Raw genomic sequence first — 24470 nt, 5'->3', positions numbered from 1 at the left:
AGTAAAATGATTCAGTTGCAGCTGCTGAGCTATACAACCATGTAACATGTTTTAAAACATTTATAACCCTGATAATTAGATTGATTTTGTTTTTCTATGGCAATTTCCTCTGTGCAGAAGTACTATTTGTACAGTAAATAACACCTTTTGTCCAAAGCAACATTCAAGTGAAACAAAGGATCTATCAGAAACAGATGTCTTGTCAACTAGGTGTAAGTTCAGCAGTTGTACTGCAATCCCAGTTGCGCAACACATGTCCAGATCATTACAATGACACCTAAAAACACTGCTGATCAGCCACCTTCTGGCTTCCAAACTAGCCTGGTGTCCCTCCCTCCTCTTTTCCACCACTTCACTGTCATCCGGCTCATGCTCCTGAGGAGGTGGTATGCCAGCACGGACTGCAGTGTCGTGCAGCATGGCACACACAACAATGACTGCACAGCACCACTGCACTGTCATCTGGCTCATGCTCCTGAGGAGGTGGTATGCCAGAATGGACTGCAATGTCGTGCAGTATGGCACACACAACAATGACTGCACAGCACCACTTCACTGTCATTCAGCTCATGCTCCTGAGGAGGCGGTTTGCCAGCACGGACTGCAGTGTCGTGCAGCATGGCACACACCACAATGACTGCACAGCACCACTTGTGGGAGAAGCATAAACACCCTGAGGACTTACGTAATCACCAGAACTGCGTCTTGCAAACGGCCAGAGCATCCTCTACAACACTGCACGTTTGCTGATGTGTAGCATTGCACCTCACCTCAGTCACAGTTTGAAAACTCACCAGAGGAGTGAGAAGGTATTCACACAGGGGATATCCGCTACATCTCAGTAACCAGCCACCGGCAAATCCGCACTGAGGCCACCAACCTGGCCTGCAGCTCTGCAGAATTTGAGGTAAGAAAGTATTTTTTTTACATCATTTATTTTTGTGATTCCACTGTAAGCTTTGTACTTACATTATTCAAACTTAAAGTTTAAAACTAAAAAGCTTAAAATGTTTTACTATGTACCAGTGTAAATATCTTTTATACAAGTTTGATACTATGATATTATACTGAGTCTAATATTGTTGCTCATAGCTCAAAGGTAAACTTGTTCACGGCTGCCACAGTCTGGAAATTTGTAACAGTGATTCTCCAGCTGCCCCCAGACCACTTCTCAAGCCCAGCAAACTTCTGCATTGTATGTATAGAACATTTCAAAGTCAAAGGAATACTGGGTGAAATGCATAGAGCAGGCGTGGGGAACCTGGTCCATGGGGAGCCGGTGTTGGGTTTTTGGGACGACCTCTCAGTCAGCCAATCACAGTGGGTCCCCACGACTGGAGGTGAGAAGCGCGGTTTTTTATTGGCTGATGGAGAGGTCATCCCAAAAACCCGCACCGACATCGGGCCAATATGGTTCACGTCCCTCACCCCTGGCATGGACTGTGTAAGGTGGGCCCATCAAGCCTGTACACCAGGACAGTGTTTCCCCTACCATTATATTAGGGGGGCGCCCCGCCCCCCCACCGGCACCTCCCCCGAAGGTGAAGTTAATGTAATTAAATTTTATTTACTATATAGCGCCAGATCGCAACAGTCATTTAAGGCTAACTTACCTATAGAACACGTCTATACGTTGTCCTTTCAGACAAACTAAATAGCTTTTTGTTATTTATCTTATTTACACAGCTTGTCATTTTTCGTCTCTACACGGTCACGTGTTTACAGACCTCTCTCTGTGTCTGTATCACGCATGGCGGAGCTCCACCCCGATGCGTGTGCACAGACACGCATGCACGCACACAGGTGAGCACACTCCCCCCAGCGGACAGAGAGCGTGCATCGGAAAATATGTCGCGTCAACCACCCGGTCAGCAGTGCAAACTGCCTCCCTCCCAGATATGCTGAACACCTACTACACATGGTTTAAAGCAACACTGTGGTTCCGAGGAGCTTCAAGGCCACCACCATAGTCCCTGTGCCGAAGAAGTCTTCAGCATCCTGCCACAATGACTACTGACCTGTGGCTCTCACGTCCATCATCATGAAGTGTTTCGAGAGGCATGTAATGAGGCTCATCAAGACCCTGCTGCCCTCCTCACTGAACCCCCTGCAGTTCATGTGTCACCGCAGCCATTCAGCGGACGATGCCATAACTACCATCCTCCATCTGGCCTTTACCCCCCTGGACAATAAAGACACTTACATCCAAATGCTCTTTATAGACTTCAGGTCAGCATTCAACACAATCATTCTGTAGCAGCTGACTGGGATGCTTGTTGACTTCAGAAGAACTTGCAGTGACCACTCTCTGCTGCACATCGATGGCTCATCCGTGGAGATCGTCAAGAGAACCAAATTCCTTGGTATCCATCTGGCGGAGAACTTCACCTGGTTCCTCAGGCTCAGCTCCATAGTCAAGAGAGCAGCACCTCTATTTTCTGTGGAAGCGGAGAAAAGTCCATCTCCTATCATCCATCCTCACAACATTCTACAGCGGAACCACTGAGAGCATCCGGAGCAGCTACATCACGGTCTGCTTTGGAACTGCAAGATCCTACAATGGGTAGTGAGCAGAGCTGAGAAGATCATTGGAGTCTCTCTCCCCTCCATCACGGACATTCACACCCCACACTGCACCCACAAAGCCACCAACATTGTGGACAATCCCACCCACCCCTCACATTATCACCCTCTTGGCATCTGGAAAAAGGTACCAGAGCATTAAGGCCTTTACAACCAGACTCAGAAACAGTTTCTTCCCCCATGCCGTCGGACTACTGAACACTCAGGGACTGTCTTGATACCACACGAAACACACACACACACACACACACACACACACACAGTGGTCCGGGAGAAACACTGTTTTTGTTTTAACTGTGTATTGCACTATAAATGGATAAGAATGACAATAAAGACCAACTTGACTTAAGACCATCTTACACCATCTCAAGCCATGTGAGACCAACTAAAACCAGTCGCCAGCATAAACTGGACAGTATTCCGCTGCTTTGAATTTACGTGGATGTCCTGTATTTTCACATATGGACGGTAATAGCAATGCAGCTCTGCAGGCAGTAAGTTACTGTTGTGTCAGTCGAGCCTCCATTCCGTCACGCCCAGTCTGATCACATCCCGCCTCGCCTGAATTCCTGACACTGATGGTCGTGTCAGACCGGTCTGTCTGTATCAGCCCTTTGTTTTCATTAACCTCTCCTTAACGTTTGGCATTTCTCTGCCATATGGACCTTTCATTTTCAGTTTTCCAGTCCTGCATCACATACCTCTGTACCAGTGACAGTACTGGGTCTTTCACTGTCCACACTGACTTGCTTTGCCATCACTGGAGAATTTGACAGTCTATCAGGCAGATACACAGTGTCAGGTGGTCGGTACGTGTCAGGGGTCTCTGAAGTGGGAGATGATGAAATGCAGGCACATTTGCTTGTTCACACCCTGCCTTGTACATTATGTAGAGCTGGTAAGCAGACAAGGTCACACTCAGTACTCCATTGTTGCAGAGACCATGGGCAAGATACCTTTGTACTCAATGCAAAGACTCATCAAAGGGTTATGGTCTGTGTAGACTGTCAGAAGCTGCCTGTACATGTACTTACATGTACAAATAGAAGTATTTCACCCTAAAAATGATTGCTAGTCTTTCTCTGCTGCCGTAAGTATGAGAGAAACATTTCCCACCATGAGTTGGGATAAGATGCCGCCCCCACACACCCGCACTTAGTTCTCTTACCTGATGTTGTATGTTAATGAGTATAATGTGAGTGACTGTAACTTCTGTTGTTACTTTGCAGTCTCCTCTATGCTGCTAATAGGACTGCAGCTGCTTCATTTCCCCATTGAACAACACTGCATTAGAATTAGAATTTAGTGATTAATTGTCATTATTGACACATCACAGCACTGAAATGAAATGTGTCCTCTGCATTTAACCCATATGTGACATCGTGACATAGCAGGGGGCAGCTAATTCAGTGCCCAGGGAGCAGTGCTTGGGGGCGGCACCTTGCTCAGGGTACCTCAGTGGTGTCTTGCTGGTCAGGGATTCAAATTACAAGTGTGCTTCCCTAACCATTAAGCCTAACTAATACATCCTTTTCAATACATTCTGCCTTAAAGTCACCCCCTCCAGAGCCACATTTCCCTGACTGGAATCCTTCTCCATGTTGACCACCTTTGCCTGCGTTAACCTCCCTTTTCTGTGTAGCAGTGCTAACCGACCCGACAGCGCAAGCCCCACAGGATGATACGTCACATGAAGAGATGACATCTCTCTGGATCTCAATGTCCCAGCAGTGGTGCTGACTGTCACAGCTCCTCCACCTTCTGGAAATCCTCCTGAGCTGCCCACTGCAGTAACTGGCAGAGAGGCATTAAACCAGATTAGAATTTGCTGTAATGATTTACTAAGCCTAGGAATGACCTGAGCTCAGCCACCTTCTCTGGACTGGGGGCTTCCTAAATCATTCTCACATTTTCTTCCACTGGTGACAAACCCTCAGCCCTGGTCTTATGAACAAAGTAGGTGACACTGAGAGATGGTAGAAAAACACACCTGCCACGCTTAAGACGTAACCCAGCTTCTGACATCTGTTTAAGTATTTAGTCCAGATCCTTCAGGTTCCCTGCCTCTGACCTGCCAGTCACTAAGACGTCATCCAGGTACACAGTGATGTTGGGAATGTTTCTCAGCAGATGTATCCAGTGTCAGCTGGAAAATGGCGGGACAGGAGATGACTGAATCGCCAGTGTTTGAGTCAAATTCACCAATTAAAAGACATATCTGTGTTGGAACGATAAAATGCAAACTGAAAGATCTGCGTCATCGTTTTCTTGTTGTCTGGTTTTAAGTGTCATAAATCAATGGCTTAAAACGAGTGTTCTCACGTGAAGTAAAAATCGGGCTCCTGGGCAAAGTTGGGCAACAAAACGGGCTTCTGAGAATAAAGGAGATGCTGGGGAAGACGGCGAGGACTGCGGTTTGCCAGGAGCCTGGAACTGGCTTCTTCAAAGATCTCTGCTAGGCAGACAGAGAGCAGCTGGAAAATGGGCAACTACACAGGTGGTGCTAGATACAGCAATGGGCAGAGAATCACGCAGAAGTGGCAGGCAAGGTTACTGTGGGCTACCAGACAAACACCACCTGGTCTGTTTGTTTATGACTAACAGGTTATATGGGTGGTATAGTTATAATATCTGACTGTGAAGGGGCTTTACCTGTCTTTGGGCTGCTTCTTTGGTACTTCTCTTCAATTACAGAAAGTTGGACTTAAACTAGCAACCACTAGTTAATATCATGCTTGTCCTGCATGTCTTAAGGGTTGTTTAAGGTAAAACTAATGCTACTGTAATTCTCATTTGGGCAGCATATGTCATCAAAATGTTTCTCAGCATAGTGTAGCATTTGCTGCTCAGTTTTGAGTAGTAGGATGTTGCAGTTCTGCTCCAGCTCGTGGGAGTAGTTCTTCACTGGAAGCACAGAGATATGACCAGAGTCGTACTTCCCTCATGGGCCTGTGGCAGACCATTAATGTAAATCATTTGTCAAATGCATTTTAGATCACTGAGGTAGGATATGCTACTAGCTTGCAAGCTGTGGAATGCCATCTTTCTACAACACTCCTCAAAAATCTGCAAGGATCTACACCCTTGCTGAACATGAGCTACTACCTACAGCAGCATCTTCAGACATGATCATGTACAACTACTGAAGGTTATGTTATGGTGCCATAAAATGAAATGTCTTTTTCACCCTGCTATGTGTTATTTTATAATAGAAGCAGCAAAACAAAGCAGCTGAAAAAGATATATAATAAAAAATATGTTATTTACATTTACATTTACAGTATTTGGCAGACGCCCTTAGCCAGAGCGACATACATAAGTGCTTTGAGACTCTGCGATGAATTTCCGATGCTAGCTCAATAAGGACCCAGGCTATGAATACCATCTGTCTGAAAACTCCGTTGAGAAGTGCAGAATTTTTTTTTTAATTATTATTATTTTTTAAACACACACACCAGAAAAGAGTTGAGTAAGAATACAGAAGTACTACGTCAGGTATTTCTGAAAAAGGAATGTTTTGAGTTGTCGCTTGAAGACATTCAAGGATTCAGCTGTTCGGACTGTTCAGCTGTTGTTAATTTGTTATAATCATGTCATATGATAAATATCACCTTCCCCTGCATGCAGTGGTGAGCAGGGTTCCCCTGACTGCTAATCAGCAGAGCTCACTTTTTCGTTAGTGGATTAGCATTTCTGCTAACTTTGAAAACTGTCAGCTGAACAATTAGCATTCACTAACTGTAAATCCACTAACATTTTCACGGGTAAAATGAATAAAGTTTAACAGTCAAAAACATTAATAAAAGTTAAAATCATATAGTACATATTTGTTCCTGTCTATTGTGAGCATGTCTACAACAGTCTACCTGGCACACTGTTGACTGACTACTTAAAAACACATGATGCGAGGGGTCGATAATTTTTCGGATTTAAGATAGTCCAGCTAAGCAAGGTACGTTAATTGGGGCGGTGGGCGGAGCTACGGATCACTGCTGCACTTTCTCTGCGTTTGCGGATTCCATTGTCTTCCTGTTTCTTGCCCATGGTCAACCTTGTCGCCCAAACTAAGTCATAGGCGGCTTAAATTGCCTACAAGGAGTGTTCGCAGCTACACATACTGTACAGTTTTTAATTAAGACATTTTGAAAATACGAAATAAAATATAAACAGAATTTTTAAGCTATGGCACACATATTTATGCAGGTATGCCATTGAAAGGAAAGACTGAAATTAGCCTGGGCCAGACTGCCATGTTTTAAGCCAGGTAACTATCTGGTCCTTCTATGTATTTCAGTGTCCTTAGAGTTTCCTGCCTGCTGTGTACTATGCATTTCATATTTGCCTTACCCAAGATGAATAAGACCTCTGCATTCCATTTGGAAATATGGCTTCTTATTCAAATTACTGTGAACAATTGACCAAAGTGTCATGCAACCAGTTTACTGTTACGAATGAAAAATCATATTATGTCCAGGTAATTCCACCATTTTCAATACAGGAAGACTTTCTTATATGAAATAAATATATGTTCTATAGCTCAAACCATTTATTCATACGTTATTTTGTATTTCCAAAATGTCTTGTAAAAACTGCATCATGCACAAACATTCCCTTCTAGCTGTGCTGTAAATAAGAAACTAACTTAAGCCGCGTGTGACTTTGCCATTAGTTTGGGCGACAGGGTTGACCACGGCCAAGAAACAGGAAGACAATGGAATCCGCAAACGCACTGGGAAAGTGCAACGGTGATCCATAGCTCCGCCCACAGCCCCGATTAACATATATTTGCATGTAGTGAACTTGAAAATAAAAAGGCAAAGTAGGAAATGAAAATTCTAATTGGAAAATGAAAAGTCAAAAATTTAATTTAATTTTTTAATTTTTCAAATCTGACTCATACATGAGTGGAAAATGAAAACGCAAATGGTGCTGTTTCATTTTCATTTTGCAGGATTATTGTGCTGAGACTTTGGAAACTAAATGGCAAAGTGGAGATTGTACTTTCTGTTTATCATTTTTATTTTATTTTCTGCAGAAAATACCTCCCAGACCCAAGCAGCTTCACTGAGGGCAAAATATCAGCACGGGAAATTTGCAAGACAGGGCTGCTCTGACAAAAGGATCATTGTTCAAAAGAAAATTAAATCAGCTTTTGTTAACTGTAAAATACAAACACCAGAGAGATTATACTGGAATCATTGGGGACCATACATTGAGGAGGTGCACTAGAATGGCATTTTCTAGGCAGAGATTTTAGCATGATTGTGCATTAAGAATTTTGATGACTTGTGGTATGAAACTGTTACACAGTCTGGAGGAACCAGCACACGTGCTTCAATACCATTAAGCAGAAGGCAAGAGAGAAAAGTCCATGTAGTGGGTGGAACTGGTCTTCCACAATATTTGTGGTTCTGCAAAGGCAGCGATTGAGGAAGATGTCCCTCTGAATAAGCATGGACACCCCAATGACTTTCTCAGCTGCCCTCGTTATCCGTTGCAGTGTGTTGCAGTCTGAAACCTTGCAGTTCCTGTTCGGGACGGTGATGCAGATGGACAGCAGACTGTCAATAGTTCCCCGATACAAAGCGGTGAGGATTGGAGAGGGGAACCACAATCTCTTGTGGTGTAGATGCTGCCACAATCTCTTGGCTAAGGAGGCTGAATTGAGGGACCAAGTAAGGTTGTCTGTGATGTGGACACCCTGGAACTTGGTGCTTCTGACCCTCTCTACAGCAGTGCCATCAATAGTGAGAAGTGGGTATACAGTGTTTGTTTTCCTGAAGTCTATTATCATTTCTTTTGTCTTATCAACATTAAGAGAGAGATTATTGCACTTACACTAGGCAACAAGTCTTGCCATCTCTTCCATGTATGGTGAAGCGTCATTGTTGTCGTGTCAACAATGCCACTGTCGTGTCATCTGCAAATTTTATGGTATGATTGGAGCTTAAGTTTGCTGAGCATTCATGAGTGAGTATTGTAAAAAGCAGAGGGCTAAAGACTCTTTAAGGACTCAGCCCCGTATCATTCCTGTGCTCAGTGTGATGGAGCCAGAGGTGTAGGTACTAATGCAGACTGACTGAGGCCTTTCTCACAGAAAGTCCAGGATCCAGTTAACAAGGGAGGTGTTCAGCCCCAACCCTTTCAATTTAGTAGACGGTTTCTGAGGAATTACAGTATTAAATGCTGAACTGAAATTGATGAACAGCATCCTTCCGTGAGAGTCTATTGTCTAGGTGGGTCAATGACAAGTGAAGTGCAAAGGAAATGGCATTGTTGATGGATGGGTTTGGGCGATAGGCAAACTGGAGAGGGTCCAAAGAGCTAGGAAAGGCAGCTTTGATGTGGCCCTTGATGAGTCTCTCATACCACTCCATGATGACTGATATGAGTGCCAAAGGGTGGGAATCATTTAGACAGGACACAGGTGATTTCTTGGGGACAGCAATTATTGTGGTGGTTTTAAGGCCTGCTGGCACAACTGCCTAACTCAGGGAGGTGTTAAACACATCAGCGAGGACGTCAGCCAACCGATCTGCACACACTCTAATTCCAGACATCTATATGTGTTTTTATGACAGTTCTCCTCCCCCGTAGGATAGGAAGCCACAATTTAGCAGGCTTTAGTAGCATTTTTCCTACTTTCCAACCGCTTCTTGTATAACCCTAAGGCCCCAAATTAGGTTTAGAAAAAGTATGGGATTTTCAGGCATCAGCATGTGTTTTTATGACAGAACCGCTGCCACATACTGTACGCTGTCAGGACCTGAAGCTTTGAGAGGGTTGACTATGGATAGTGTTCTCCTCCCGCCACCCCTCAAAGGTAAAGTTAATTTTATTTCTAAATAGCGCCCGATCACAACAGAAGTCATTTAAGGTTACCTTTTGTATAGAACAGGTCTATACATTGTCCTTTTATTAAACAAACTAAATAACCTTCTGTTACTTATCTTATTTACACAACAGCTTGGCCTGGTGAGAATCAAGACGTAGACCAGCAGGGGAGCAGCGCACTGGACAGGGCTGACTCTGAAGGGGAGCAGTGCACTGGACAGGGCTGACTCTGAAGGGGAGCAGCGCACTGGACAGGGCTGACTCTGAAGGGGAGCAGTGCACTGGACAGGGCTGACTCTGAAGGGGAGCAGCGCACTGGACAGGGCTGACTCTGAAGGGGAGCAGAAAGATGATGGAGAGCAGCTTTGACGCAGGATTGTGAGAAGCAGGCTGGGCAGGGGCACTGTGTCAAAGCAGTCAGACAACATGAGAGCCGGACTGGACACGAGAAAAAACAAATCAGAACGTGATTTGAGGAAAGTCCCAGGGCTGAACAGGGCTGTAATTATGCTGGAGAAAGCGGCTGATTGCAGTTCTGCCTTGGAGAGACTGGGCATAACCTTAATGTGGGTTAGTTGTAACAAAGTCTATTTCTAGTCTTAGGCTGGATAATTTCTGAGACGTTTTGGTGCTGATTTGGCTTAAAAAAAAGCAGAACCTTTGAGGATGATGTTATTTCACAGTTACAGCTTCCTAGTGTGACTGATCGGTCTGACCGAGATAAAGCACAAAATGCCAGTTTGAAGAATGCTTTGGATGCTCTACGTACGGAAAAGGCGATGGGAGCGGACATCAGATCCAGACAAAAATGGTTAGAAGAAGGGAAACTCATATTGTTTTAGACTTGAGAATCGTAACGTGACAATGTCCTCCATTGGCCAGCGCTGAGTAAATGGCAGAATCACTAAAGACCCCAAAGAAATAGATAACTTCCATGCAAGCTTCTATAATGACCTTCACAGAGCCAACTACTCTGAGGAAACATCTTCCCTCTTCATGAAATCAGTCACTAACTGTGAAGTAGCGTCTGATGGTGACCGACTTATTCCTGATAATAATATTACCGCCACTGAAGTAATGAGGGCAATCGAGGATTTAAAAAATAATAAATCCCCAGGCAATGACGGCATTTCAGTAGAATTTTACAGGCTGTTTGCTGATCAACTTTCTCCTTCCTTAGTTAATGTTTTTATAGAAAGTATTGATAAAGAGGAACTTCCCCCTACAGTAACTCAGGATGGTATTACATTGATTCCCTTTTTTTTTTTTTTTTAATATTCCCTCCACCACCCCCCCTCTGCGGAGGACTACTTTATTTCTGTTTATTTATTCTTTTTTTATTTATTTCCTCAAGAGAGGGAGAGGGAGAGAGAGGGGGACAGAAGGACGAAAACAGAGAAGAAGGGAAATAGAGAGGGAGGGAGGGAAAAGAGAAAAAAAAAAGGAAAAGAAGAAAGAAAACCACAGATAATCTGCTACAATACCTGCTGATGAGAGAAAACAACAACCAACATCTGTACGAATCACAATGAGAATGTTAAGGAGCAACAGCCGATCAAGACAGTGTGTGTCTGTGAGAACCTGTGTGTACACCTGTGTGTGTCTGTGAGAACCTGTGTGTACACCTGTATGTGTCTGTGAGAACCTGTGTGTACACCTGTATGTGTCTGTGAGAACCTGTGTGTACACCTGTATGTGTCTGTGAGTACCTGTCTGTAACCCTGTGTGCACACCTGTGTATGTGAGCGCGCTGGTGTTCAAAAGGTCCATGTAAATGTCTAGTAGTGTGTGTGGGGAGCCACAGCCCCATCCCCAAGGACATGAAGCTGACACGGAGGAGGCCCGTGTCCCAAGTAAAAAAGATCTCATCAAATTAGACGTGACATTCCATTACACTCCTGAGTAATGATTATAAAATCCTTGCACATCATTTGCCAAGAGATTCGAGGGCTGCTAGACAGTTTTATAGATGAGACCCAGTCTGGCTTTATGAGACACCGTAACAAAGCTAACAATATATGTTCTTAGATTTACTGCATTATACTGAACTTGTAGAACATGCTGAGTTTATGGTGCATCGCACCAGGTCACACTATTATGTTTCTGGTACCAGGCCTAGTAAATTATTGGCTCTCAGGCTTAGGCAACGTGACTCATTTTCAATGATCTCATCAATCAAAACTAGGCCTGGGGTCGTCACCACTAACCCTCTGAAAACCAGCAAATGTTTTTTTTGGTTCTACTCAGATTTTCTCTCCCCAACCTCTGCCCCCCCTCACCCTCTGATGCCCCCAGCTTCTGGCCTCCAGGCTCTTCCCCCCCCACCCTCTCTGTCTCCCCACCCTCTGATCCCGATTCGTTTCTTGATGCCTTACCCCACCCTGGCTCTCAGGTCCAGAAGCCTCCATGCTTGATGCTACTCTTTCACTCACCAAACTCAAAGAGGCTCTGGACTCCATGACCATGGAAATCTCCAGGACCTGATGGTCTCCCTCCCGAACTCCTTTCTACCTTCTGGAAACAGCTTTCTACTCCACTGCTCCATTTGCTGAATTCTGGTATCTCTGCTTCTCATCTTCATCCTCCTCTTAATTCATCCTTGATAACTTTACTCCTTAAACAAGGTAAAGACCCGACAGACTGTTCCAGCTGCTGCCCATTGTCCCTGATGAAGCAGGATGTTAAGCTGCTCGCTAAGGTTCTTGGTCGTCGTCTACAGGCGGTGATTTATAAATTGATTCATCCTGACCAAACCAGCTTCATTACATCCCGCCATGACGGCGACAGCGTACGCCACCTGCTGCACGTACGTCATGCTGGGAAGGGACCCTGCTGCTCTTCTCTCCTCTGCCGCCTCACCCGCTGTGCAGATTTGCCTCTTTGTCTCTCTCCCCCAGTCCTAAGCCAGTATCCAGTCTCTATTCCCTCCTCCGTAAATCCTCTCATAAACCTCCCTTCATCACTTCTGTCTGGCAGATGGAGCTCTCCCCCACCCCTGATTTATCCTGGAGTATCATTTTTCAAAATACTAGAAACTGCTCTAAGAATTCCAATCATCAGCAAACACAATTTAAAATTTTCCATAGATGCAAATTTTCTAGAAATAAGCCTTTTTCCTGCATTTAAATGTGATGTGAGGAGCTACATTGACACTATTATAGTGAACGGCTCTGGGTGTGGTCGCTCCCTGCATGGTAATGAGAAACACCTGTGACTGGGACAGGGGGAGTTATTAAGAGGACTGGGGGGCAGCGGGCGGCCACTAGTAATGAAAGGAGGCTGTAGGGGAAACTTCGGCCGGGACTCCTGTTAGCGTTTTGGGGGGAAAGGCGGTGTTTACGTCGCTGGTGTTAGCTGGATGTATTTTTTTACTTTAGTACTTAATTGTATTATCCCTCTGGTGTTTTGTACTAACAATCTGTTATATATGTAGTTTTTTAATAAAAAAAAAAAAAGAAAGGAATCGCGACAGTGGTCTGTCACTGTTATGCACCATGTTTTTTTTTCTTCTCAACCGTGATCACGTCCAGTCATTCCTGTTCTACCTGACACAACAGTTTCATCATATTATTCAACGTTCCATTTCGTGCAATAGGTAAAATAATTTCCACGTTCCCTTGCGCAATTTATCTCTTCCAGTCACCTTCTGTCAAGAAGTGTAGTGATTGGAGAGGAGACTGACCAATCAGGAATTAGCTACTTCGGGTCTTCTATTGGCTAATTATTGTGGCATGAATGTGACGCTGTGCCGAGGTGAGCGAGCGTGCAGGCCGAGCTGAGCGCGCGGAGCGGGGATGTTGCTTGCGAAAGTCCGTCTATGAGCTCAGGAATGAGGCACAAATATTACGCCATAGGTCCCAAGTGACATCACCGTGTCCCTGGATGAACAATATGACCAGAAGCAGCTGGGATTCACTATGCAAAGGACAACATGTGCCATGGTGCTTTTGCACTAATTCGTAATAGAGAATTTAAGAATTTAAAAGGTGCCTGTATTTCAGCGCACAAGAGAAAATAACGGGAAGATCAGTGTAAAGCGGCCACAGCACGGCGACAAATGTGAATAGTGACTCGTGATTTAATCGTGGGTAAAGTGTCACTGCACTATCGCGTTTTATATGCAGGAATATAATGCAAAATATGTGTTATGACAGAATTAGGTGGCGGCGGAGCTTGTCCCCTTTCGCTTATCGTTTATTATTAAGACACATGGATAAAATCCCCCAAAACGGTCCACAGTACCACTGAGTCCGCGTCCGTTTCTGCTCAGACTGCTTCCGCGTTTCACACGAAGAGGATCATTCCCTGTCTGTAAATGAAACTGAAAGTGATTTAAAGCTGGAATCGCCATTCTGTCAAGACACACGAATGTGATTCTGGAAAAATAATAAAGATATTTTAATTGCAAGGTAAGATTATAGTTAACAGACACAACTAATAATAAAATGAACATGTATGACACACTTGTATAGAGCGGCGGTGCCATTGATTTAAGCGCTACTTCACTTTTTTGTCTTTTTCCTTTAAAGTAAAACGTCACTTTGCGATTTCTGTAAATTGTATATTTATTTCCAAAGCATTTATCAGTGATACAGTTCAGATGTGTTGCATTGTACGTCGATATAAGTGCTGTGCCTAAGTTATGTGCTGCTGCTCCTAAAATTTTCAGTAACTTTCTCAGTACTAGTGGAGAAAGTCAGTCTGCCGCCCGGACATGAAATGTTTCGAAGTAACATAATGGAGACCCAGTGCGCTGATTCGATGTAAAAGTGCTGAGGACTAGATGTTGTTTATGTATGTATCTATTTACCCTTCATGTTCACAGAGACCCCAGTAGGAATCATCTGGCCTGGATCGGCACAAAAATGGAGGAAGATGCTTCTGAAATGCGCCCCCCTGTGGAGTGTAACAGAAAGAGCACTGAGAGGTAAGAGTGTTACAGCCCACTAGCATGCATGTCTCTCTGGGTCTATAGTCAGGCCATAACATACAGTAACCTGGGCTCCTAGCTAGGGCTGGCTCAGTGGGCAGCACTGTAATATGTGTAGCTTAATAAAAAGACCTCGCCATCTTCTTTCTTCGCCTTTTTTCTATTTTATACGAGAGGCCAGCAACAGACCATCCCTCCTGTCCAAAATGGCCACAATAAAATTAAACAACTAAATAAATATACAGGTAAAAAGCAACATCAGTCAAGTCGAGTTATGGAAGTTTTTAACAATAATACTAAACTTTTCATATAATGATGTAAATTATAGGTGAGACAATTTATTTCACATTAACTGTAAACTAGCTTGTTTACATCAAGAGCTTCACAGCATATCAAAGTACATGAAGGCAGAGGAGAAGGATAAACAGCAGTGTGATGCCGTCCCCATTGTATGAATTATATTTATACCATGAGGGTTTGATTCCTCTCACTGCACACAGTGTCCTGATGAAGAGAGCAGACTCCCCTGTACCCAGCAGTGTGATGCCGTCCCCATTGTATGAATTATATTTATACCATGAGGGTTTGATTCCTCTCACTGCACACAGTGTCCTGATGAAGAGAGCAGACTCCCCTGTACCCAGCAGTGTGATGCCGTCCCCATTGTATGAATTATATTTATACCATGAGGGTTTGATTCCTCTCACTGCACACAGTGTCCTGATGAAGAGAGCAGACTCCCCTGTACCCAGCAGTGTGATGCCGTCCCCATTGTATGAATTATATTTATACCATGAGGGTTTGTTTCCTCTCACTGCACACAGTGTCCTGATGGAGAGAGCAGACTCCCCTGTACCCAGCTGTGTTTCCCTGAAGAGTGACTGGTCAATTCCTCTACCACCCGCCTTCAGAGAGGAACCTTTTCCTACAGATCAAAGGTAAATGTGAATTTAAACAAACACTGTTTAAAACACCCAGACTCTCAGTCAAATGGCACAGAGACAAATACAATCTATGAGGAAAGAAACTTTATATTGAATGCATAATTTTTTAACTTCATCAAATCCAGTTGGCTTTGAGAATTTAAAGAGATGTTCTGTCTGTATTACTGTCTGTGTCCTACACTGTCTGACGCCATTTGAATTAAAATCAGCAAATATTTAAAAGCCAGTGACTAGATCAGTATTATAGCTCAGCAACGTTATGCAGCAATAAAGGGAAGTCAGCTGAGAGCCTGAATCTACTGAACGGGCAGGTTATCACATCAATGGATGTTTTCTTTTTATTTAGATTGTGGTTAATTAATACATAAGTAATAAGTAAAGTCTTACCATTTAACCTGATGTTTTTTTGAGCTAAATCTGTTTACTTTTTAGAAATGAAGTACAAAATGTTTTAAACAAATTAAGCTAAAGTCTACCTACTTTCACAGAAATACTCTATAGGATTTACTCAGATTAATTAAGGCAGTATTTTTGCACTCACTTCATTGGTAAATGTATCATTTTTATGAGCCTGATGTTGGTTTCTGTCCAGCTGGGAGTTAAGGGCTTTGCTCAAGGGTCCAAAGACATGTGACTGATCTGCTGAGGCTGGGCATAAACCGGCGACCATCTGATCACAGGCCCAGAGGCTTACTCTGCTGAGGCTGGGCATAAACCGGCGACCTTCTGATCACAGGCCCTGACGCTTACTGTGCTGAAGCTGGGCGTAAACCGGCGACCTTCTGATCACAGGCCCAGAGGCTCACTCTACTGAGGCTGGGCATAAACCGGCGACCCTCCGATCACAGGCGCAGAGGCTAACTCTGCTGAGGCTGGGCATTAACCGGCGACCTTCCGATCACAGGCCTAGAGGCTTACTTTGCTGAGGCTGGGCATAAACCGGCGACCTTCTGATCACAGACCCAGAGGCTTACTCTGCTGAGGCTGGGCATAAACCGGCGATCTTCCGATCACAGGCCCACAGGCTTACTTTGCTGAGGCTGGGCATAAACTGGCGACCTTCTGATCACAGACCCAGAGGCTTACTCTGCTGAGGCTGGGCATTAATCGGCGACCTTCCGATCACAGGCCCACAGGCTTACTTTGCTGAGGCTGGGCATAAACCGGCGACCTTCTGATCACAGACCCAGAGGCTTACTCTGCTGAGGCTGGGCATAAACCGGCGATCTTCCGATCACAGGCCCAGAGGCCCACTGTAGTGAGGCTGGGCATAAACCGGCGACCTTCCGATCACAGCCACAGAGGCTCACTCTGCTGAGGCTGGGCATTAACCGGCGACCTTCCGATCACAGGCCCACAGGCTCACTCTGCTGAGGCTGGGCGTAAATCGGCGACCTTCCGATCACAGGCCCAGAGGCTCACTCTGCTGAAGCTGGGCATTAACCGGCGACCTTCCAATCACAGGCCTTGAGGCTTACTCTGCTGAGGCTGGGCATAAACTGGCGAACTTCTGATCACAGACCCAGAGGTTTACTCTGCTGAGGCTGGGCATTAACCGGCGACCTTCCGATCACAGGCCCACAGGCTTACTTTGCTGAGGCTGGACATAAACCGGCGACCTTCTGATCACAGACCCAGAGGCTTAGTCTTCTGAGGCTGGGCATAAAACAGCGATCTTCCAATCACAGGCCCAGAGGCTCACTGTACTGAGGCTGGGCATAAACCGGCGACCTTCTGATCACAGGCCCAGAGGCTCACTCTGCTGAAGCTGGGCGTAAATCGGCGACCTTCCGATCACAGACCCAGAGGCTTACTCTGCTGAGGCTGGGCATAAACCAGCAACCTTCTGATCACAGGCCCAGAGGCTCTCTCTGCTGAGGCTGGGCATAAACCAGCGATCTTCCGATCACAGGCCCAGAGGCTTACTCTGCTGAGGCTGGGCATAAACCAGCGATCTTCCGATCACAGGCCCAGAGGCTTACTCTGCTGAGGCTGGGCATTAACCGGCCACCTTCCGATCACAGGCCCAGAGGCTCAGTCTGCTGAACCTGGGTGTAAATCGGTGACCTTCCGATTACAGACCTAGAGGCTCACTCTGCTGAAGCTGGGCATAAACCGGCGACCTTCTGATTAAAGGCCCAGAGGCTTACTCTGCTGAGGCTGGGCATAAACTAGCAGCCTTCTGATCACAGGCCCTGAGGCTCACTCTGCTGAGGCTGGGCGTAATCCGGCGACCTTCCAATCACAGGCCCAGAGGCTCACTCTGCTGAGGCTGGGCGTAAACCGGCGACCTTCCGATCACAGGCCCAGAGGCTCACTCTGCTGAGGCTGGGCATTAACCGGCCAACTTCCGATCCCTGGCCCAGAGGCTCACTCTGCTGAGGCTGGGCATTAACCGGCCACCTTCCGATCCCTGGCCCAGAGGCTCACTCTGCTGAGGCTAGGTGTAAATCGGTGACCTTCCGATTACAGACCCAGAGGCTCACTCTGCTGAGGCTGGGCATAAAACAGCGATCTTCCAATCACAGGCCCAGAGGCTCACTGTACTGAGGCTGGGCATAAACCGGCGACCTTCTGATCACAGGCCCAGAGGCTCACTCTGCTGAAGCTGGGCGTAAATCGGCGACCTTCCGATCACAGACCCAGAGGCTTACTCTGCTGAGGCTGGGCATAAACCAGCAACCTTCTGATCACAGGCCCAGAGGCTCTCTCTGCTGAGGCTGGGCATAAACCAGCGATCTTCCGATCACAGGCCCAGAGGCTTACTCTGCTGAGGCTGGGCATAAACCAGCAACCTTCTGATCACAGGCCCAGAGGCTCTCTCTGCTGAGGCTGGGCATAAACCAGCGATCTTCCGATCACAGGCCCAGAGGCTTACTCTGCTGAGGCTGGGCATTAACCGGCCACCTTCCGATCACAGGCCCAGAGGCTCAGTCTGCTGAAGCTGGGTGTAAATCGGTGACCTTCCGATTACAGACCTAGAGGCTCACTCTGCTGAAGCTGGGCATAAACCGGCGACCTTCTGATTAAAGGCCCAGAGGCTTACTCTGCTGAGGCTGGGCATAAACTAGCAGCCTTCTGATCACAGGCCCTGAGGCTCACTCTGCTGAGGCTGGGCGTAATCCGGCGACCTTCCAATCACAGGCCCAGAGGCTCACTCTGCTGAGGCTGGGCGTAAACCGGCGACCTTCCGATCACAGGCCCAGAGGCTCACTCTGCTGAGGCTGGGCATTAACCGGCCAACTTCCGATCCCTGGCCCAGAGGCTCACTCTGCTGAGGCTGGGCATTAACCGGCCACCTTCCGATCCCTGGCCCAGAGGCTCACTCTGCTGAGGCTAGGTGTAAATCGGTGACCTTCCGATTACAGACCCAGAGGCTCACTCTGCTGAGGCTGGGCATAAACCGGCGACCTTCTGATCACAGGCCTAGAGGCTTACTCTGCTGAGGCTGGGCATTAACCGGCGACCTTCCGATCACAGGCCCTGAGGCTTACTCTGCTGAGGCTCGGCGTAATCCGGCGACCTTCTGATCACAGACCCAGAGGCTCACTCTGCTGAGGCTGGGCATAAACCGGCGACCTTCCGATCACAGGCCCTGACGCTTACTGTGCTGAAGCTGGGCGTAAACCGGCGACCTTCTGATCACAGGCCGAGAGGCTCACTCTGCTAAGGCTGGGCATTATCCGGCGACCTTCCGATCACAGACCCAGAGGCTTACTCTGCTGAGGCTGGGCATAAACCAGCAACCTTCTGATCACAGGCCCAGAGGCTCTCTCTGCTGAGGCTGGGCATAAACCAGCGATCTTCCGATTACAGGCCCAGAGGCTTACTCTGCTGAGGCTGGGCATAAACCAGCAACCTTCTGATCACAGGCCCAGAGGCTCTCTCTGCTGAGGCTGGGCATAAACCAGCGATCTTCCGATCACAGGCCCAGAGGCTTACTCTGCTGAGGCTGGGCATTAACCGGCCACCTTCCGATCACAGGCCCAGAGGCTCAGTCTGCTGAAGCTGGGTGTAAATCGGTGACCTTCCGATTACAGACCTAGAGGCTCACTCTGCTGAAGCTGGGCATAAACCGGCGACCTTCTGATTAAAGGCCCAGAGGCTTACTCTGCTGAGGCTGGGCATAAACTAGCAGCCTTCTGATCACAGGCCCTGAGGCTCACTCTGCTGAGGCTGGGCGTAATCCGGCGACCTTCCAATCACAGGCCCAGAGGCTCACTCTGCTGAGGCTGGGCGTAAACCGGCGACCTTCCGATCACAGGCCCAGAGGCTCACTCTGCTGAGGCTGGGCATTAACCGGCCAACTTCCGATCCCTGGCCCAGAGGCTCACTCTGCTGAGGCTGGGCATTAACCGGCCACCTTCCGATCCCTGGCCCAGAGGCTCACTCTGCTGAGGCTAGGTGTAAATCGGTGACCTTCCGATTACAGACCCAGAGGCTCACTCTGCTGAGGCTGGGCATAAACCGGCGACCTTCTGATCACAGGCCTAGAGGCTTACTCTGCTGAGGCTGGGCATTAACCGGCGACCTTCCGATCACAGGCCCTGAGGCTTACTCTGCTGAGGCTCGGCGTAATCCGGCGACCTTCTGATCACAGACCCAGAGGCTCACTCTGCTGAGGCTGGGCATAAACCGGCGACCTTCCGATCACAGGCCCTGACGCTTACTGTGCTGAAGCTGGGCGTAAACCGGCGACCTTCTGATCACAGACCGAGAGGCTCACTCTGCTAAGGCTGGGCATTATCCGGCGACCTTCCGATCACAGGCCCACAGGCTCACACTGCTGAGGCTGGGATTAAATCAGCAACCTTCCGATCACAGGCTCAGAGACTTACTCTGCTGAGGCTGGGCATAAACCGGCGACCTTCTGATCACAGACCCAGAGGCTTACTCTGCTGAGGCTGGGCATAAACCGACGGCCTTCTGATCACAGACCTAGAGGCTTACTCTGCTGAGGCTGGGCATAAACCGGCGACCTTCCGATCACAGGCTCACAGTCTCACTCTGCTGAGGCTGGGCGTAAATCCGCGACCTTCCGATCACAGGCCCAGAGGCTCACTCTGCTGAAGCTGGGTGTAAATCGGTGACCTTCCGATTACAGACCCAGAGGCTCACTCTGCTGAAGCTGAGCATAAACCGGCGACCTTCTGATTACAGGCCCAGAGGCTTACTCTGCTGAGGCTGGGCATAAACTTGCAGCCTTCGGATTACAGGCAATGAGGCTCACTCTGCTGAGGCTGGGCGTAAACCAGCGATCTTCTGATTACAGGCCCAGAGGCTCACTCTGCTGAGGCTGTGCGTAATCCGGCGACCTTCCAATCACAGGCCCAGAGGCTCACTCTGCTGAGTCTGGGCGTAAACCAGCGATCTTCTGATTACAGGCCCAGAGGCTCACTCTGCTGAGGCTGGGCGTAAACCGGCGACCTTCCGATCACAGGCCCAGAGGCTCACTCTGCTGAGGCTGGGCATTAACCGGCCACCTTCCGTTCCCTGGCCCAGAGGCTCTTTCTGCTGAGGCTGGGTGTAAATCGGTGACCTTCCGATTACAGACCCAGAGGCTCACTCTGCTGAGGCTGGGCATAAACCGGCGACCTTCCGATCACAGGCCTAGAGGCTTACTCTGCTGAGGCTGGGCATTAACCGGCGACCTTCCAATCACAGGCCCTGAGGCTTACTCTGCTGAGGCTCGGCGTAATCCGGCGACCTTCTGATCACAGACCCAGAGGCTCACTCTGCTGAGGCTGGGCATAAACCGGCGACCTTCCGATCACAGGCCCTGACGCTTACTGTGCTGAAGCTGGGCGTAAACCGGCGACCTTATGATCACAGAAAGAGAGGCTCACTCTGCTAAGGCTGGGCATTATCCGGCGACCTTCCGATCACAGGCCCACAGGATCACTCTGCTGAGGCTGGGCATAAACCGGCTACCTTCTGATCACAGACCCAGAGGCTTACTCTGCTGAGGCTGGGCATAAACCGACGACCTTCTGAACACAGGCCAAGAGGCTTACTCTGCTGAGGCTGGGCATAAACCGGCGACCTTCCGATCTCAGGCCCACAGTCTCACTCTGCTGAGGCTGGGCGTAAATCGGCGACCTTCTGATCACAGGCCTAGTGGCTTACTCTGCTGAGGCTGGGCATAAACCGGCGACCTTCCGATCACAGACCCAGAGGCTTACTCTGCTGAGGCTGGGCATAAACCGGCAATCTTCTGATCACAGGCCTAGAGGCTTACTCTGCTGAGGCTGGGCATAAACCGGCAACCTTCTGATCACAGGCCCTGAGGCTCACTCTGCTGAGGCTGGGCGTAATCCGGCGACCTTCCAATCACAGGCCCAGAGGCTCACTCTGCTGAGGCTGGGCATAAACCGGCGACCTTCTGATAACAGGCCCAGAGGCTCACTCTGCTGAGGCTGGGCGTAAATCGGCGATCTTCCGATCACAGACCCACAGGCTTACTCTGCTGAGGCTGGGCGTAAATTGGCAACCTTCCGATCACAGGCCCAGATGCTTCCTCTGCTGAGGCTGGGCATAAACCTGCAACCTTCCGATCACAGTCCCTGAGGCTTACCCTGCTGAGGTTGGGCATAAACCGGCGATCTTCCGATCACAGGCGCAGAGGCTTTCTGTACTGAGGCTCGGCATGAACCGGCAATCTTCCGATCACAGGCCGTGAGGCTTACTCTGCTGAGGCTGGGCGTAAATTGGCGACCTTCCGATCACAGGCCCAGAGGCTTACTCTGCTGAGGCTGGGCATAAACCGGCAACCTTCCGATCACAGGCCCAGAGGCTTACTTTGCTGAGGCTGGGCATAAACCGGCAACCTTCCGATCACAGGCCCTGAAGCTTACTCTGCTGAGGCTGGGCATAAACCGGCAACCTTCTGATCACAGGCCCAGAGGCTCAGTGAACTGAGGCTCGGCATCAACTGGCGACCTTCCGATCACAGGCGCAGGGGCTCACTCTTCTGAGGTTGGTCGTAAATTGGCGACCTTCCGATCACAGACCCAGAGGCTTACTCTGCTGAGGCTGGGCATAAACCGGCGACCTTCCGATCATAGACCCAGAAGCTTACTCTGCTGAGGCTGGGCATAAACTAGCAGCCTTCTGATCACAGGCCCTGAGGCTCACTCTGCTGAGGCTGGGCGTAATCCGGCGACCTTCCAATCACAGGCCCAGAGGCTCACTCTGCTGAGGCTGGGCGTAAACCGGCGACCTTCCGATCACAGGCCCAGAGGCTCACTCTGCTGAGGCTGGGCATTAACCGGCCAACTTCCGATCCCTGGCCCAGAGGCTCACTCTGCTGAGGCTGGGCATTAACCGGCCACCTTCCGATCCCTGGCCCAGAGGCTCACTCTGCTGAGGCTAAGTGTAAATCGGTGACCTTCCGATTACAGACCCAGAGGCTCACTCTGCTGAGGCTGGGCATAAACCGGCGACCTTCTGATCACAGGCCTAGAGGCTTACTCTGCTGAGGCTGGGCATTAACCGGCGACCTTCCAATCACAGGCCCAGAGGCTTACTCTGCTGAGGCTGGGCATTAACCGGCGACCTTCCGATCACAGGCCCTGAGGCTTACTCTGCTGAGGCTCGGCGTAATCCGGCGACCTTCCGATCACAGGCCCTGACGCTTACTGTGCTGAAGCTGGGCGTAAACCGGCGACCTTCTGATCACAGGCCGAGAGGCTCACTCTGCTAAGGCTGGGCATTATCCGGCGACCTTCCGATCACAGACCCACAGGCTCACACTGCTGAGGCTGGGAGTAAATCAGCAACCTTCCGATCACAGGCCCAGAGGCTCACTCTGCTGAAGCTGGGTGTAAATCGGTGACCTTCCGATTACAGACCCAGAGGCTCACTCTGCTGAAGCTGAGCATAAACCGGCGACCTTCTGATTACAGGCCCAGAGGCTTACTCTGCTGAGGCTGGGCATAAACCGGCAACCTTCTGATCACAGGCCCTGAGGCTCACTCTGCTGAGGCTGGGCGTAATCCGGCGACCTTCCAATCACAGGCCCAGAGGCTCACTCTGCTGAGGCTGGGCATAAACCGGCGACCTTCTGATAACAGGCCCAGAGGCTCACTCTGCTGAGGCTGGGCGTAAATCGGCGACCTTCCGATCACAGACCCAGAGGCTTACTCTGCTGAGGCTGGGCGTAAATTGGCAACCTTCCGATCACAGGCCCAGAGGCTTACTCTGCTGAGGCTGGGCATAAACCTGCAACCTTCCGATCACAGTCCCTGAGGCTTACCCTGCTGAGGTTGGGCATAAACCGGCGATCTTCCGATCACAGGCGCAGAGGCTTTCTGTACTGAGGCTCGGCATGAACCGGCAACCTTCCGATCACAGGCCGTGAGGCTTACTCTCCTGAGGCTGGGCGTAAATTGGCGACCTTCCGATCACAGGCCCAGAGGCTTACTCTGCTGAGGCTGGGCATAAACCGGCAACCTTCCGATCACAGGCCCAGAGGCTTACTTTGCTGAGGCTGGGCATAAACCGGCAACCTTCCGATCACAGGCCCTGAAGCTTACTCTGCTGAGGCTGGGCATAAACCGGCAACCTTCCGATCACAGGCCCAGAGGCTCAGTGAACTGAGGCTCGGCATCAACTGGCGACCTTCCGATCACAGGCGCAGGGGCTCACTCTGCTGAGGTTGGTCGTAAATTGGCGACCTTCCGATCACAGGCCCAGAGGCTTACTCTGCTGAGGCTGGGCATAAACCGGCGACCTTCCGATCATAGACCCAGAGGCTTACTCTGCTGAGGCTGGGCATAAACTAGCAGCCTTCTGATCACAGGCCCTGAGGCTCACTCTGCTGAGGCTGGGCGTAATCCGGCGACCTTCCAATCACAGGCCCAGAGGCTCACTCTGCTGAGGCTGGGCGTAAACCGGCGACCTTCCGATCACAGGCCCAGAGGCTCACTCTGCTGAGGCTGGGCATTAACCGGCCAACTTCCGATCCCTGGCCCAGAGGCTCACTCTGCTGAGGCTGGGCATTAACCGGCCACCTTCCGATCCCTGGCCCAGAGGCTCACTCTGCTGAGGCTAGGTGTAAATCGGTGACCTTCCGATTACAGACCCAGAGGCTCACTCTGCTGAGGCTGGGCATAAACCGGCGACCTTCTGATCACAGACCTAGAGGCTTACTCTGCTGAGGCTGGGCATAAACCGGCGAC

At 48.9% G+C, this 24470-nt stretch overlaps 1 protein-coding gene across 1 annotated transcript in view; it reads left to right on the top strand.

Moving 5' to 3' along the window:
* Positions 1–24470, top strand: part of LOC125727368 (protein NLRC5-like) — a 479373-nt gene that overhangs the window by 81474 nt on the left and 373429 nt on the right. The window contains exon 4 of the mRNA XM_049004038.1: positions 15172–15285. Coding sequence (XP_048859995.1) covers positions 15172–15285 — 114 coding nt within the window. The remainder of the gene's footprint in view (positions 1–15171; positions 15286–24470) is intronic.

This window comes from Brienomyrus brachyistius, unplaced genomic scaffold (assembly GCF_023856365.1).
Source record: "Brienomyrus brachyistius isolate T26 unplaced genomic scaffold, BBRACH_0.4 scaffold95, whole genome shotgun sequence".
Lineage (NCBI taxonomy): Eukaryota > Metazoa > Chordata > Actinopteri > Osteoglossiformes > Mormyridae > Brienomyrus > Brienomyrus brachyistius.
The sequence above is the reverse complement of the archived record's forward strand: the minus strand, read 5'-3'. Positions and strand labels throughout refer to the sequence as shown.